Source organism: Zeus faber, assembly GCF_960531495.2.
Source record: "Zeus faber genome assembly, chromosome: 2".
NCBI classification, from domain to species: domain Eukaryota; kingdom Metazoa; phylum Chordata; class Actinopteri; order Zeiformes; family Zeidae; genus Zeus; species Zeus faber.
The window spans coordinates 19,944,915-19,962,417 of record NC_137189.1 but is presented as its reverse complement, the minus strand read 5'-3'; the positions used below and the strand labels follow the sequence as shown (position 1 = coordinate 19,962,417).

The window sequence follows — 17,503 nt, the reverse complement described above, 5'->3', positions numbered from 1 at the left end:
TACGACTTTGTAGGCTCTAACTCTGGTGCTTTTACAAAGTGCTATTCTAACTCTATAACATTCAGCTCCAAATATCATACTGTACATTTGAAAAATAACAGCATAATGCTCCGGGTTGTTTCAACATTGCAATTCCAGGCAAATTCAGACTGTGTAATAATGCACTGCTTTCAGAATGCTGAAAAGTTGTGCGTGAGTGTCTGACCTATCACAGTATTTCCCCTCATATCCTTCCGGACAGGCTGTGCAGCGGTAGTCATCAAACCCCTCGGCGACGCAGCTGGGGCTGAAACTGGACGAAGACACACAAATACACAATTCAACCATTTTACCCAAATTTCAACGAACATAAACAAAGAAAAGTTGTTTTTCGATACAAAGCTTTTTCTCGAACAAGGAAATGATTTCCTCATAACCCAAGGCCTGGCTTGTTTAGTCGATCTGTTTAGTCGTTAGTTTCGGTCACCGTGGATCAGTGGGAGTTCCCTCATCTGTCAAATCTACAGCCGTGTTTTACAGAAATGCTTTGCGTGTTTACTGACCAATCCGTCGCTACAAACAAATGAGCTGTATGTAAGAGCGTTGCAGCTTTTTGCAGGCGTAACTTGCATTACGATTTCCCTGGAATGTTGCTTGATTTTGACCCAGCGTGTTAGGAGAAAGACTTTTTCCAATTTTCCAACTCCTGATTTCCTGGAATATTTCTCAAAGAAATTCAGGCATGGAAGGTAGGAATGCATGAAAGAAGATGGGAAGAAGGACGGAAGGAAGGAAGGAAGATAAGAAGAAAGGAAGGAGGGAAGGAATCAAGGGAAGAACGATGATGCTTACTTGTTCTCCGGGTTGGTGAGGGGACATGCGCAGGGTTTGCAGTCGTCGTGGCGACCGCGGACCATGCCGTAGAACCCTGGCGCACAGTGCTCGCATCGGTCGCCTTCAGTGTTGTCTTGGCAGTTCTAGAGGCGTACACACACATACACACATAGGAATATACATAAAACCTTTATGCACATTGAGCTGGAAAATGATGGTAATTGTCCTTATAGAAATGTATCAACCTTTATTGACTGTATTTGAGGCTGTTACTGCTAAAGTGAAGGCCATTCATGAGGGATTGTACTGTACCTACGGCATTACTTTAAATGCTATTTTCATTTTCATTTTACAAATAACCTGAATATTAACTTCCTGCTACAACAGCTACTGTAGATGAAAATTCTATGCTGGTTCTGTCACGACTTTAGTTGTGAAAATATCAACAGCATGATAGGGACCCATCCCAAGGACAAAAATTAAATATCCCCGCCAATGTGGTATCAGTGCTAATCTGGTTTGGAGATGTTTGCTCTACCAGACTTCAATTAAAGAGGAAATTCATTTTTGCAAACAGTAACGAGGCGAGCAGCGCTGTGGGCAGCGCTGCGGACACTATTTATGTTTCTCAGCCTCAAATAATAAACAAAACTAACGATAACTCATATCAACATCACCTTGCCATGGACTACGACTAAATCTCTTTGTACTCTTTGCCACTTTATGAAGAGCTAAAATAATATTATCCACAAGTATGATCGGAGAAGTGGATTCCTGCACCCTTATTTAATGACTAAACAGTGTTTTGACTGTACACCAAAGGCCTTAAATATTACATCCTGTACAATGGAAAGGTCCACTTTTGATTAAAACAGATCGCCCCGCCCACGCTCACAAGGCTGCATGGCTACAGGTGTGAAACTTGTGAATTGAAGGCAATAAATATACAATTTTTGCAGAGCAATATTGATACAGGCACAGAGATGTCGGTTGATTATGAGATGAAACTCGGGTTGATTGCTTTTTGTAATCGTTAGAGCCTGTGGGTATCATTTTGGAGGATTTCCTGTATGCGCTCCAGACCCTTGTAAGAGACTCGCATAATAGTCCTCATAAAATAGTACTCATAAAACAGTCCTCGAGTACACGTAAGTTGTAATATTGTTTTCATGTGAGTTGTATGTATACATATATTTGGATTTCCAAGGGTTTGCTCTATGATCACAGTTAATACATCAGATAAAACTAGGGGTATCTCTTCGATTCACAAAGATTCACAAAATAGATGTCACAAAAAAGTTATCACAAAGACACAAATAGCCCTCACATGCAACTTTGCGAGTATGTTTGAGTTTTCAACTCTCCCTCTTGCAACTCTTGCTCTATGATCACAGTAAAAGAGTCAAACCACGTGCATAAAATACACACACAAAATTGTTTGCAGAAGATCCGTTCAATCATACAAACAGTGTACACAAACATAGTGTACAAACACACATACTGTGCATTGGGTACGTTGTATACATACACATACATACGTACAGTACAAAGAAAAAAAATCATGTGATTATGTTCATATATCCACAAATGCGCTCTTGTGACACACTGCCGTAATCGCTTTCCAAACAAATCCGATTGAAGGCGTCACACACACACACACACACACACACACACACACACACACACACACGCACACGCACACGCACACACACACACACACACACACACACACACAAATCCCCCGTTCTACATCAGTCCCCGGGGTCCTGTCATGTGTGCTCGTCTTGTTTTGTTGAAACAGGAACTTCAATCAGCGCAACAGGAAGTTTCCCCCATAACGAGGCAAGTCATTTCCATTAACTTCCTGTGTTCCTCGTTACTGCTAATTACCATAGAAACAAACTCGTTTAGCATTTTCAATTTCGTCCCGCTCGGCTCGAAAAATGCTAATGATGTTGTTACGGAAGGAAAAAAATGGCCAGGAGGCAGAGAGAGAGAGAGAGAGAGAGTGGGGGGGGAGGGGGGGTGACCATTGGGGGAAAGGGAGGGAAGGGAGAAGATAGAGAGAGAGAGAGAGAGAGAGAGAGAGAGAGAGAGAGAGAGATTGGAAGGAAAGAGATAATAAAAATGAGTGGGTAGACCACAGGAGGGTCAGAGAACAGGAGTTGCAGAGTTAATGTTTAAGAGGCAAGGAGAGGGGGATGGGACAAAGAAAGAAAGAAGGAAAGAAAGAAAGAACGAAAGAAAGAAAGAAAGGGAGGTCAAACAGCGGAGACACAGCAGAGGACTGTAGGAGTAGACGAGGAGGGAGAACCAGGTAAACAGAGTAAGAGAAAAAAGACAAAAAAGAGAAAGAGAAAATGACAGAAGAGTGTCACAGGGAGATAACCAAAGGGGGGGGGGGGGGGGGCTTGTAGGAAAGGGTAGCATATAGATGAGTGGTGTGAGGGAGAGCAGGACAGTTTATCAATACCAAGTACTCGACGGACCGACTCTTTCTTTCTTCCTCCGACAGAATGCTCAAGTTCATTGGAGGGACAAGAGCTTCCAAATCGCTGCTGAAATGAATGCTGGGAAATCTATTCAAAATGGTCGCCTTCATTCGTAATCAATGAATAAAAGACGATTGGTGAAAATGACAGAACGAAAAACTTTAACAACAAATGCTGTTGGAATATTCCACTGATGACACTTGAACACTTGACATTGAATTAATAGCCGACAATGACCAGTTGATACAGCAATTGCCAGAAAAGTGTAAGTCAAAAAAAGAGTAAAATAAGATATAACATCTTAATAAGATATGATATTTAAACTTTTTATTAAAAATAAAAGAGGATTTGTTTTTATTGTTATATGTTAATGCACATCATCATCATCATTATCATTATCTGCATTAATTTCAGCCTACCGTTGAACAAGATGAATAAAATGTATATTCGGGGCAGTTCGGACATGCCGTTGTCCAAGTTTGACCGAGATCGGCCCATTATTCAGTCATTATTTTGTAAAAAAACTGTGTTCTTTGTCATCAGTGCAACACGTGCACAAGCACAAATGACCGCTCGCACAGGTCACATGATAGCGTTGCAGTTTGGTGATTGGTCAACAACCGGGCCCTCGCCAAGATGGCAGCATGTGCAGATGGGACTGACGTCAGACTTTCACGCATGTCATGTACCCGACGAACCCACAGACAATCTGAATAAGATATGTATTCGGGGCAGTTCCAACATGGCGTCAAAAAATGGAAAAAGTGTTGGAAAAAAAGTGATCTTCAGAAATAATTTTTCAGTTAAATTATTCCGTAGATGAACAACAAAGAATTTTAAAGGCCAGAGTTTCCGTTAGAGACCAAGAGACAGAAACAGCATGCGCACCTGTGTGTGTGTGTGTGTGTGTGTGTGTGTGTGTGTGTGTGTGTGTGTGTGTGTGTGTGTCCCTGTAACCATAGCAACTCACTCTCCAACTCTGTCCGCGACAGTGCAGGAGAAGAGAGGAGACACTTTTGCAGCTGACTGAATATATTTCAATGTACAAGTTTCAATTGTTCAAAAGGGACATTCCGTCTGGTTGTGGGACCCGGGACAACTTGCCACAAATCGGGCTATTTTCAAGCGATATGGACGATGATGGACTGGAAAGTTACACGGAACAACTCGTGAAATTATTTCGATATAATATTCACAGTGTACTGTTGTTAGATCAAACATCGGTGAGTTAGAATGACGGGGGCCGCGAGACTTTGAAACATTTTTTTAGGGGTCACCAGCTTAATTGTTTGAGAATCCCTGGACGACCAGGCCGCTACGGGTGAACTTCTGCACTCACAAAATACACCGGAGGAGATAGCCAGGACACTGGCCTCTTCATGGATCGTTGTTGGCTCTGGCAGGTCTCTCTGTATAATAAATTGTTTATAAGAAATTGTTTAATAATTACATTTGATTTAAACATTATATAAAACATTTAAAAGAATTGGCGACTTTTTAAAGACTTTATATTGGCCCATTTTTGAGAGTCAACTGTTTTTAAAATATATTTATAATAAATATACTTAATATATTTGTAATCCCCTGAGGAAAATTCAGGCGTTATAGCAGCAACAGCAATGAGAATAAAACATAGTAGAGGTACAGGTAAGAGTAAGAGTACAGAGCCGGACCAAGATATTAAGAATAAAAATAGAAATAAGAGAAAATAAGGCTGATGTGACGTGTTTCCTGTCGACCGTGGACATCTACGGCAGACGTCCACCATATTTTGTCTGCATCTAAGTACTATTGTAAATTTAACTGGAAGTACTGTAGAAGAACGTTGAGATGATTTTATTTGTTTCAGGCGCGGGCCCCTTTGTGACATGAACCAATGTTTAATTGGTTCATGTCACAAAGTGCGGTTTCCGTCTCTGAGTGCTCATTCACGTAGGAGTGTTGCGCTGTGTAAACCGCTTAGTGGTTGCACTGCGAGACAAGCAACCAGGAGATGTCAGACCAGGGGAACTGATGTGGCAGTCAATTCAACTTCAACTTTCACCTTTCTTTCAAGTTTCAACTTGGAAAATTGTGCTGCGTTTCAGAGTACCCGGATAACTGTAATACATACCTAAAACGATTAAAATGGACCCTGTGTGTTGCTGCTTCCTGCAGCTATCGTTAGTATTATTACTATTATCTAATTTAGGGCCATCTATGGCTTTTAATTCTGAAGGAGTACATCTGTATGTATGTATTTATGATGAGCTCTATTGAGCCTAATTCCGTCTTATTAATGTGTACGACATGATATTGACCTGATATTGTATGAAATGGCCCTGAGAGAAGTATTTGGATTTTGTGATGTGAAATTTCGTGATGGTTGCACCCATGACCACACACGTTAATTTGTAACCAGCATTATATTTAAGTATCATTTAACTTTTTTTACATTCATAATGCACATACAAAGTTAGTTTCATATAGCATGTACACCAAGTTCCAGCATGCTCGATCGGATTGGACCCTAATTGGGCCATCCACATGATGTAGAAGAAAACTTGATTCATCATCGGTGGACAGGGATCAACATGGACACTCTGACCGGTCCGCAGCTAAGCGGTCCCATACACAGCAAGCTGTGATGCACTGTGTGTACTGACACCTTTCTATCATAGCAGCATTAACTCTTTCAGCAATTTGTTCTACAGTAGCTCTTCTGTGGGATCGGACCAGACAGGCTAGACTTCACTCCCCACACGCATCAGTGAGCCATGGGCGCTCATGACCATGTCGCCTGTTCGGTCGTCCTTCCTTGGACCACTTTTGGTAGGTACTAACCTCTGCATACCAGGAACACCCCACAAGACCCGCAGTTTTGGAGATGCTCTGACCCAGTCGAATAGCCATCACAATTTGGCACATGGATCCTTACACTTGCCCATTTTTCCTGCTTCCAACACATCAACTTCAAGAACTGACTGTTCACTTGCTGCCTAATATATCCCACCCCTTGACAGGTGCCAATGGAACAAGATGATCAATGTTATTTACCTGTCCTGTCCTGGTTTTAATGTTGTGGCTGATAAGTGTATTTCATTCCTAGGCAAGGGCCATCTTGCCCGTTGAAAGGACCAGTCCATGTCAGGGCGAGGTTGAAATGCGAACCCGAACGCGGTGTTGACTGAACCATGTAGTTTTACCTCATTACCTTAATTTTTATTAAACAATACCACCCGTGGTAGATGAAGGGTTTTTGTTTTCATTTTGCAGTTGTTTAAACAGGCTCAAAGTTGTTTCTTCAGTTCTTTTTATGACCCTGTGTCATTTGGGGAGGTCTGTTTTATGGGTCTTGTCGTGTTGACGTTTATAAAACACAATGATATGCCAAACATGTCTAGCAAGCCATGAAAATGGCAAATTTAAAGTTCATTTTAAATGTACTCTCAGTATATGAGAAAATTTTATTTAAAGTGAATAAGGTTTTTTTTAATGAACTGTTGCTTTAACACCATGACATCATGAATAGGAAGTGACAATTCAAGCCTTCAGAGGAGCTCAGTTCAATACCTGTTCAGTTATATTATTTATTACTGATAATTTGATGTTTTATAATGTTTAATGGGGTCTGTCAAGCATAACCTCTCCACCCTGTCAGTGATAATACATAGAGAAAACCCTTTAAAATAAATTATTTTTGATATTTATGAAAAAAACATTTTTACTTATTATTATTTACTTATTTACTGCTAATTATTTGCGATTAATGAATTTAACCCTGAGTTTATTTTTTGTGTGGTGGCCATTAGAATGAAATGTTCCAGCCCTTGACATTCTCCCTCAACACAAGTTTGAGTGTGTGACGGCCTTTGTGCCTGAGGTGGGTAAATATGTTTTTTCGGGAAGTTTAACATGTATATTCAACGATAAAATGTAAAAAAGAAAAACACTCTTTGTTATGAAAAAAACCCAAAATAGAAAGGCCAAATGGCACCAATCTCATGGAATGACACCTTTAGATTCATGATACGAGAGGTGTTTCCGTCACATACAGATACATACGGTCATACATGCAGTGAAATGTAATGACACCCGGAGATCACGCAGGATAAGCTCCAAAAATACGAAAAATACTAAAATGTGTGTAATCGACACGGAGGCGCTCGCGCAGGCGGCCGCAAGGGGCGCAATCGTGATTCTGGGTTCTATAATTATATAATAGTATTAATTGTCTGTGTTGTATTAAATTATATAATATTATTAATTGTCTGTGTAGTATTAAATTACATAATAGTATTAATTGTCTGTGTTGTATTCAATTATATAATAGTATTAATTGTCTGTGTTGTATTCAATTATATAATAGTATTAATTGTCTGTGTTGTATTAAATATACATTGAAATACTTCTAAATGAAACTTACCTTAACTTACATGCTGAACTCTTTTTAAGTTATTTATTTGTAATGTTTCCTTGCCGCTTGATTTTGCAACCCGTCTTAAGTTGTACCTTTTGGAGTTAACCTCAAACTATTTGCACTTTCTACCCATGACTCCTGTTCCTCAGCCTTCAAAGGTTGACAATCAGTGTTCACACAACATTGTTTGTGACACATGTTACACGTCTTTAGCTGTAATACTTTACTTTCCCTCTTTTTCTTTGGATTCAGCTTTTTTCATTCCCCCGCCTCTCTCTCTCTCTCTCTCTCTCTCTCTCTCTCTCTCTCTCTCTCTCTCTCTCTCTCTCTCTCTCTCTCTCTCTCTCTCTCTCTCTCTCTCTCTCTCTCTCTCTCTCTGTGTGGTTGTGGAACTTTGTGTGTGCTTTCTGTCAGAGAACTGAGGCAGCTTTGATCACTGAGCCGCCAGGTCCAGATGAGAGCAGAACACCAAACATGAATATGCCCGACTACGATAATTAGCGCACGGCTAATTAGCAGACTCTCTTGTCTTGGACGCACACACACACACACACACACACACACACACACACACACACACACACACACACACACACACACACACACACACACACACACACACACTACAAAGTCACACAGACCTAGACACATATTCTCTTTCTCACCCTCCTCACCTCTAGGAGCTTTCCTGGCATATGGCAGCGTCACAAAGACACACACACACACACACACACACACACACACACACATACCTGGCATATGGAGGTCTCGGGGTCGCAGGTGGCAGAGTGCCCACTGCACTGGCACTGCACGCAGCTTCCCATGCCCTTCGCCGTGGGAACCGCGGATGCCAGGCCGGATGCCAGGCCAGATGCCAGGCTGGCGCCACCCCCGCGCAGACGGTAAAAACCCGCCGCACACTCCTGAGGAGGAAGGAGACGAGGAAGGTTTGAGGTGCAGGAGGATGGAGAGACAGGCAGACAGAAGGGTGGACAGGCAAGAATAAAGTTGTGAAACTGGTGATTTATTTTGTGTATTTTGTAATATTTATTTTGTAATTCACTCATTGCATTCTTCCACCAAAATAAAGAGTTTCGTATTTTATTTTTAACTTTATTGTATATGTAATTCTTATAGGTTTGTAAACAACTTTAACAGTATTGTGAATATTTGTTGATGATGATTTTATTGTATCTTTGTTGATTATTGCCTTCCTAAAATCCCTATTAATATAATATACAAGTTGAGAGAATTACAAGATTACAGGAATTAAACAATGCCAAAATATTTTGTTAAAATATATAAATAGGGATTCCACTTTTATGTTAATTAAAATGTAATTCAAATTTATATATAAGATTTATATATATATATTTAAATGTAAACAATGAGTACAAAAATAATCAAAATTGAGGCACATTAGCTGGTGTTCTTATTTATATCGTATATCTATATTCATATATATTTTTTATATATATTACATATGTCTATATTCTATATATTTTTTCGAAATCAAAAATGTTCAGTTAGCTGACATTCTTATTCATTAAGTTATTAATTTATTTATCAAAACTGTAGCACCACTGTATCGTATCATATGGAAACAAACCGTAAATTTTGTGAACCCACCTTTACAATACACTCATAATTATACCAATGAATCATAGCAAACAATGCTACACCTTTTGCATAAAAGAGGATATGGCACAGTGAAAATATAATTTAGAACACACACACACGCGCGGGCATGCACGCACGCACGCACACACACACACAGGTTTCAGGTGGAAACACACACAGACATATGCACATCATCAAACAAAAACATAAACATCGTAAAGAAATATGCACAAACAAAATTAGACTGTAATGTTCCTCTGAGCAGCTGCCAACCACACCCACACCCACACACACACACACACACCAAACACAATTAAGAGTTATTCCCTCCAGTAACTTTTGAACACACGTGCACACACAACAGGTAAACCAACACACATACACACACCCACACCCACCCACACTCACACACACACACACACACACACACACACACACACACACATACACACACACACAGCACCAGCAGCAGCAAGGTAACGCTCTCCTCTCTCCTGTTCAGTAATAATTAATGGAGTCCATTTAAAGAGCCATCTGTTCCTTGTGCCCGTACTAAACGGCCATTTAAAAATACTTTATTAACAACGACACTGGCTACAAATAGACCGGCCATCTGTCAGCCGGGGTCCTCAGCGACCCAAGTGTTTTTTAGAGTTCAGCCACGGCTTGCCATCTTGGCTCCGTAGTGCCGCGGTTATCTGTAGCTCTGAACAATGATCAGGTGATTTCTGGGAGGGCAAGATGTAGAAGAGGGGGGGCTATGTGATATTTACACGGCAACAAAGTCAAGTGAAAAAAAAAAAACCAGTTTGAAGTGACCCCGCCACGGCAATTTACGACGTGACCGGAGGCAACATCTATATAGCTCCTGCGGGAGTTGCTGTCTGGACAGACAGTCACCCTTTTAGCGTCTCCACCGTCTTCCTCCATGGAATTCTGCGGTTAACTAAAGATTACGGTCAAGCGCTTGACCACTTTGGTGCCAACTTTTGTGTTGGCTTAATGTCTCTTACACAATTGACGGCTCCCTCAGCGGGAAGTCATTCGAGTCAATGGTGGAGCTCTGTAAAGGCGCGTCAACCTATAAACCCCTGGTGGACGGTGCACTTATTGCGAGATTCCAAACTATGCGTTGCCGACGGACTATCGGAATCTCATTTTTAATGTATTTGCAGAACATATTTTACGTGTACTGAATATATTTTAGTTTTTATAGTACCGAAAACTTTTAGTTAGTAACTTTTTTCAAAAATTTTCAAACTAAATTTTAACATTGTCCATCCATTTTTGGTAGCTATAGATAACCAATAAACAACAATTCACATGTAAACACAATGAGACTGGTAGTGGTCACTAAGGGTCTGACCAATCCCTGGGGGCAATAGTGGGCTGAGATTTCGGATAGGTCCCATTGACGAATGAATTGCGTACGAGAGAAGTTAAGGCGTTCAGCTCAGTCAAACTTGATTGCTTTGCCTAAAACACGGCTGAGACATTTAGTGGAGGAATGGGGGGAGGAGGGGATGAGGAATTTAATCCTTGCAAGGCAAAATAAAGGAGAAATTGGGAGAGGGATTCAGGAAACAGTTGTTACAGCGGCATAATATTGTTCTCCGCTGAATGTCGATTGGGAAAACTCAGCAAGCGAGGTCGTCCGTGACCCTCGGTGTTTCTCTGAGCCGTCCTCCACCAAAACCAGCAACTCTTTTTTTCTTTTCATTTTCACACAGCCGCTGAATCGGAACTGGAAACAGGGGAGGACAACTATGTCTCTTCCGAACCCTGAGATATTACATCGAGGTGGGGGGGGGGGCTCCAAGGGTGCCCTTTTTATCAGTCACATTTTTTATTTTAAGTGTGAATGGCCATCGAGGCCCACAGCGGAGGGCATTTCACGGCCACCAGATGTGCACCCTCGTGGGCGCCCATGATCTGCGCTCAGCTGTGCTGCTCCGTTTCCTTATGAAACAAAATAAAACACTGTGCGTAATGGGAACACGTCCTCGCTCACCCTCTTACCACTAGTAAGATGGTGATACTAGCACAAGTATCACAGAGTTAAATTAAATTATTTTAAGAGATTTTTAAGACACATTTTCAAATTCAAGACGGATCATTTCTTGGTTAGTCATTTAAGTATGGCAGGTTAGTAAGTATACGGTAGAGGTAAGTATTAGGCTCAGCGGTAGGTTGAGGCTTTGATAAGATCAAAAGCCTTGACTGTGATGCAGAAGAACTCATTTTGCAAAAACACATATTGGTATATGGATAATCAGACAAAAGGTTTGTGTTGAAATTAAAGGGGATCTATTATGCAAAACTCACCCTTTCAGTGCTTGATTTAGAGGCATGTTTAGAATGGCTAAAATGCATAATCTGAGTGGTATTTTCAGCAAAAAAAAATTCTAAATATATGTTTTGTGGACCTCAGAGACCTACTGTATATTAACTTGTGCAAAAAGGAGCATAATAGGTCCTCTTTAAGATCTAATAAATTCAGTTGATCAAAAATACCATTTCATGACTGTTAAGGCCAAATACAAAACTGAATTGGAGACGTTTGAAGGCTGTTTAAGGATATGCAGACACCCTGATTGGGTTACTTACTTTAGATCTACTTCTTTTGTAGATCTATCACTACTCTACCACAAAGAAAAAGAGGCTTTTCACTTTTTGTTCACCTTTTTCCATCTGAAGTCACTGTGTGTGTGTCTGTGTGTCTGTGTGTGTGTGTGTATCTGTGTGTGTGTGTGTGTGTGTGTGTGTTTGCGTTCGTGTGGCGTGTGTTTGTGTGTGTGTGTGTGTGTGTGTCCAGGCGCACCTCGCAGGACAGCCCAGAGTAGCCAGCGGGACAGACGCAGCTCTCTATCTGGTGGGCTCTCTCGCTCTCCGTGGTAGGTCGGCCTTCTTCTGCTACTGTGAGGCTGATCTCTGAAATACTGCAGAGCCAGAGAGCGTGAGCAAGAGAGAGAGAGAGAGAGAGAGAGAGAGAGAGAGAGATGGTAGTGAGGCACTTATTTTGTATAAAAGCAAACTCATCTACACTGTACCTACAGAAATGTATCACTGCTGTCAGTGGGTGTGGGTGCCGCTGTGGACTAATACATTAATATCAGTGAGGCCTAAAGGCATTATACTTATATCAGTATATCAGTCGCTGCATATATATATATATATATATATATATATATATATATATATATATATATATATATATATATATATATATATATATATATATATGTAGGGATGGTGTGGTTTGAGCAGCCACTCCTGCCCTGGGTCTAGGTAATTGGGGCCCAGGATCAGAGTGGCTGTATACCTGTTGCTCGTTGGTTGCTGTAACGGTGCAGCAGGTAAAACCACCATCCCCCGCACACACTCAGGAGAGGAGCCCGTGTCATCACACATGTCCATCTGCCCCTGGGCTAATTCCACTTAGTCCACTCTCTACAATAAACTGCGTGTCTGAAACCCACGTTGTCTGTGATGGAAGGCCCTGAAAACGTCACTTGGGTGGTGTGTGTGGTAGGAGAAACTGCCACTATATAAATAAATAAATAAATAATATATATGTATATACAGTATGTGTGTGTGTGTGTGTGTGTGTATACAGGTACTCCTCACTTAATGACGAGTTCCGTTCCTACAACCAGGTCGTTAAGCGAATTGGTGGATAAGCGAGGACCCGTGTTATTTCACGGTAAGGGGGCGTGGCCATTGCAAACGCTAGTGTAGTGAATACTGACAGACTGCGGGAACAAGACTGTAACCTGCAGACCCCGGCTTAACCACGCCCCCTCATCTGCAACATATACTGTATGTGTGTGTGTGTGTGTGTGTGTGTGTATCTATATTTATATTTATGTGTGTGAATATACAGTATATGTGTGTTTATATATACATATGTATGTATGCGTGTATATGCCACATTGAACCGAAATAGGAAAACAGTGTTAAGCCAGGGCATTGCAAACAAGGGAAATACAAAGTTATAATTAAAAAATATAATCAGAAGAATAGGAAACAAAGAAAACAAGGTATAGGCCAGTATGTGCATGCAGACGAAGTGGTAGTGAAAATAATATGCCTTTTTAAAACAATGTCAGCTACTTTACTGCAATTTATACACCATTTTCCAGAGAACATTTCACACTAAACCCAATAAGAGTTTTGTGTGTGTGTGTCTGTCTCTTACCGACTATGTCTCATCATGTTGCCATGCGAGGCCTTGATCAAGATGTAGTCAACATAGAACAGAATGTCCATGAAGTCCTCACGCGTCATCGACCTCCCATCTTCATGCTTCCACTCATGCTGCGCGCACGCGCACACACACACACACACACACACACACACACACACACACACACACACACACACACACACACACACACACACAGAAAAATAACAGAAATAAAATGATCTGCTACATCTACTATTTTACTAGTATCTAGATACATAAGGAAGAACTTATGTGTTGGCTTCGACATTTGAACATGTTCTCCATAGAGATGTCCCATTGCACTCTGTCTAAATGTACCTCCGTTATGTCGATCTCGTGACGAGTGAGCTGTCCGATCTGGAGTCCCGGCGTTTGGCGGGTCATCACCATGTCTCTGGTAGGTCCGCCCCTGACGATGACCTGAGGCTCGTAGGAGGAGGGGCCCGTCTCATCCCTGGCCTCGTAGTACACAGCGTACTTCAACTGGCCACCATAGGCTGTGATCTGGACAGACAGACAGACCCTTTGTCTCACCAAATAAGTAGTACCCAGTCGGTCCCTAGTTTTTGCCTCTTGTCAAGCACCAACAAAGGGCCTGGGAAGCAATCTTAGGCAATATTGACACTTTGAGTGAAGACATGCTTGCACTTTATTCAGAACTAATTATGGTTGCGATGTACACATTGAGTTTGCCTATTGAAAGTCCATCCTGGCTGCACGATGCCAAGTGGAGTTGGAGTCATGATTCTTCTTGAAAACTTTAGTCCATACATCCTGTCCCAACAACCAAATTAACCGCAAGGAGAACGTTCTCTAACTTTGGGTTGCCAACCCTTCCGGATTGGCTGGGAGACTCCAAGAATCAACGAGATAGATGAGGTTGTTTTGCTAGTTTGGCTGTGTTGTGGAACAGCACCCAACCAGCGTGACATAGCCAATGACACTAGCTTGCTCAATACCTGGTCTCAATGCAAGTCATCCCAGGAACAAAACAGGAGTCAAAAGGAAAGAAGTCCGATGTTTCCTTACCATGGAGCCCCTGAACTGCTCAGACAGCCTCCAGTAGTAGGGCTCAGTGAGGGCGGAGGTGACCAGGTCCGCATGGGCCAAAATCTCTGGGTGCTGGAAGCTCACCCCAGTCCTCGTCTCAGCGCTGTTGGACTTGTCCACCAGGGGCAGCACCTTCTGCTCCGGCTTCAAGGTGAGCTGAGAGAACATGTGCGGAAATAGAAGGGCTCGGCGGTGATTGTGCGGAAAACCCTTCCAACTATTGTCAATGTTCATATTTGGAAGGTAAGGCCTCCCTAATTATTTGTCTTATTTGTCTTCATTATTTGCTTCAACAAATCCTTCTGAATAGCGCGACAATAATTCCCGACCTTGTGTTTTGTTAGTGTATTTAATTAGATTTTAGTGAGATACTTCAACGAGTTAGGAAAAACCCACTTTGCTTTGCTTCCTTCAATATTTTTTTTTTATTATTATTCTTTGCAGTGAGACTTTTATCTTTTACAGTTTAACCTCACCACATAATTTTTAAAGGTCAGTTCAAGGACTTCCTCTGTCTCTTAGCATGGTTCCAGTAACATATTCCAAAACATAAGAATCTAAGCGATTTAATTTCGAGTTTGTCACTTTCATTCCCTGTTGTATTTTGGTCATTTTCAGATTTTCCTCGGTGTGATACCCATCTGATTGTCCTGAATAATACTGCTTTTATTGACAGGCTCAGCTGTGTTTGTCTGCTCAAGCCCCTGTCTGTCTCTCCGTCTTGGGTCTTGCTTCTCTCTCTCGCTTACTTCTGGCGCCACTCGCCAACTGTCTCACTTCATATTTGCTGAGGTATTAATATTATGAGAATAATATCAAGGTGTAATATTGACCTCGGGCTGCAGCTGCAGCCCGCGATCAGAAATGAAGTCGTCTCCTATAGTGTGGATGTCTCTGACATAAAAAAAACAAAACCTCTCTCTTTTCCTCTCTTTCTCGCTCTCGCTCCCTCTCGAGTGATTAAAAATGGGGGCTATGGCTACTGTTCTTCTTCCTCTCGTTGGCACTCGGAGCGCTTCTCTCAAGCGTTTTCATTCAATGAGTTTTAAAGGTCATCAACATCCAACAGCTACAGTACGGTGAACGCAGTTTCTGGGTGCGGTACAGTGAGGACTAGATTTATTTCTTCCCTTCCCGGTGTTTCTAACTTTCTAACTTTTCAACAGTTGTCGTTTAATAGTTTATATATTTATCTCTTTATCGGCATTTATATTTATATTCATTTTAAAAAACTTCGACTCCAGGTTCTAGTCCACATTTTCAAGGACTCCAGCACCAAACAAAACTTAACCTAACCCTAACCCATTTCCTTCCAAAAACCTGGTTATAAGCTGCGCGTGCACGCGCGCATGTGTGTGTGCGTGTGTGTGTGTGTGTGTGTGTGTGTGTGTGTGGTGTAAGACGTATGTGTTTGTGTGTGAATGCACATGTGTCCATCTCCCCTCCAACAGAATAATCTTGTGTAAGCATATCCCTCCTTTGAGTGTGTTTCTTTATGTATGGTTAGTATACTGTATGTAGTGTATAGCATATACTGTGTGTTTGTGTGATTATGACTGTACGTGCCTGTCTGTGCCTGTGTGTGTGTGTGTGTGTGTGTGTGTGTGTGTGTGTGTGTGTGTGTGTGTGTGTGTGTGTGTGTGTGTGTGTGTGTGTGTGTGTGTGTGTGTGTGTGTATGCGCTGCTCCCCACTCGGTGCAATCTCACGATTCAGTGGGTCAGAGAAAATCTCCCTCTTTCCAATAAACTCTCCATTTGCTTCTCTCTCTCTCTCTCTCTCTCTCTCTCTCTCTCTCTCCCTCTCTCTCTCTCTCTCCCTCTCTCTCTCTCTCTCTCTCTCTCTCTACATTCTAACTCTGTTTCAACTTTGACTTTTCCTCACTCCTCACCTCTCACATTTCCAACCCTTTATCGCGCTCATACTGCTCTCTCTTTCTCTCTCCATCTCTCACTCTTTATCTCCTCTCCCCTCTCTGTCAACAGTGATGTGATTTTTGAATTTTTGTCATTCATATGGGAAAGTCCGCGGCTGCTATAACTACGTTGGGTTTATCGCCCTTGGCAAATGGCTTCTCAGAGAATCCTATAGCGTATATATAGTTTTGGTATGAATGAGTCCACTTAATTTTCTCAAAAGGATTTAGGACTGGTGTGACAAGCGTCCACAAACAGTTTGGGTTGAATCTGAGTCTGACTTTATGGGAAGACGCCGCTGAAAGACTGTATGTCCAGCGTTAGCGTTAGCGCAGCACAAAATCCAACTCATACAGTGTTTTTGTTTTCTTAGCTATCGGGGTCAAATATGGTACGGTGGAGTGCCCTTGGTGGTTCTGCCAACTTTCAAAGCCCTACTGTACGCCACTGTGACGTGGACTTGTTGATGGATCAGAAGTTGCAACGTGAAATCAGAATGTCATTGGTTCATATCTCGGACATTCTTTACCCAATCCCTTAGCTCCGTGGTCATTTTGTTCACGCATTACCATGGAACATGCACAACAAATTTGGTGGAACTCGGATTCATGGTTCATGAAATAAAGAGCAATGCAAAGGTATATCTTAATCCAAATTGAACCTGTTGGGTTGAATAAAACATATACATAGATTTTTCTACCGGTACTTGTTAAAAATTTGTACAAAAGTCTAAGGGGCACAATTCGACATACCTGATCTCAAGGCCCAAGTCTTCACCTAAACATTCAAGTTGTTTTGGTCGTGCAGGGATCCAAACTGGGTGCACAGGGCCTTATGTTTCCGCTAAAATGGACCTCTTATCAAACTGGAGTGTTGAACTCCAATCCAAGGAGCCGGTATGGGGTCGTACGGTCATCTAATCTAGCGGATCTGCAAGGAGAGCGTCCACACTCACCCACATCCTGATAAGCCCCTGTGCCTCAGAGCAGG

General features: G+C 41.8%; 1 protein-coding gene across 1 annotated transcript in view; it reads right to left on the bottom strand.

The window, feature by feature from the left end:
• Positions 1–17,503, bottom strand: part of lama2 (laminin, alpha 2) — a 207,320-nt gene that overhangs the window by 65,352 nt on the left and 124,465 nt on the right. The window contains 8 exon segments of the mRNA XM_080021184.1: positions 206–292; positions 832–956; positions 8,457–8,627; positions 12,146–12,263; positions 13,523–13,641; positions 13,868–14,053; positions 14,579–14,755; positions 17,469–17,503. The exon segment at positions 17,469–17,503 is cut by the window's right edge and continues 109 nt beyond it. Coding sequence (XP_079877310.1) covers positions 206–292; positions 832–956; positions 8,457–8,627; positions 12,146–12,263; positions 13,523–13,641; positions 13,868–14,053; positions 14,579–14,755; positions 17,469–17,503 — 1,018 coding nt within the window.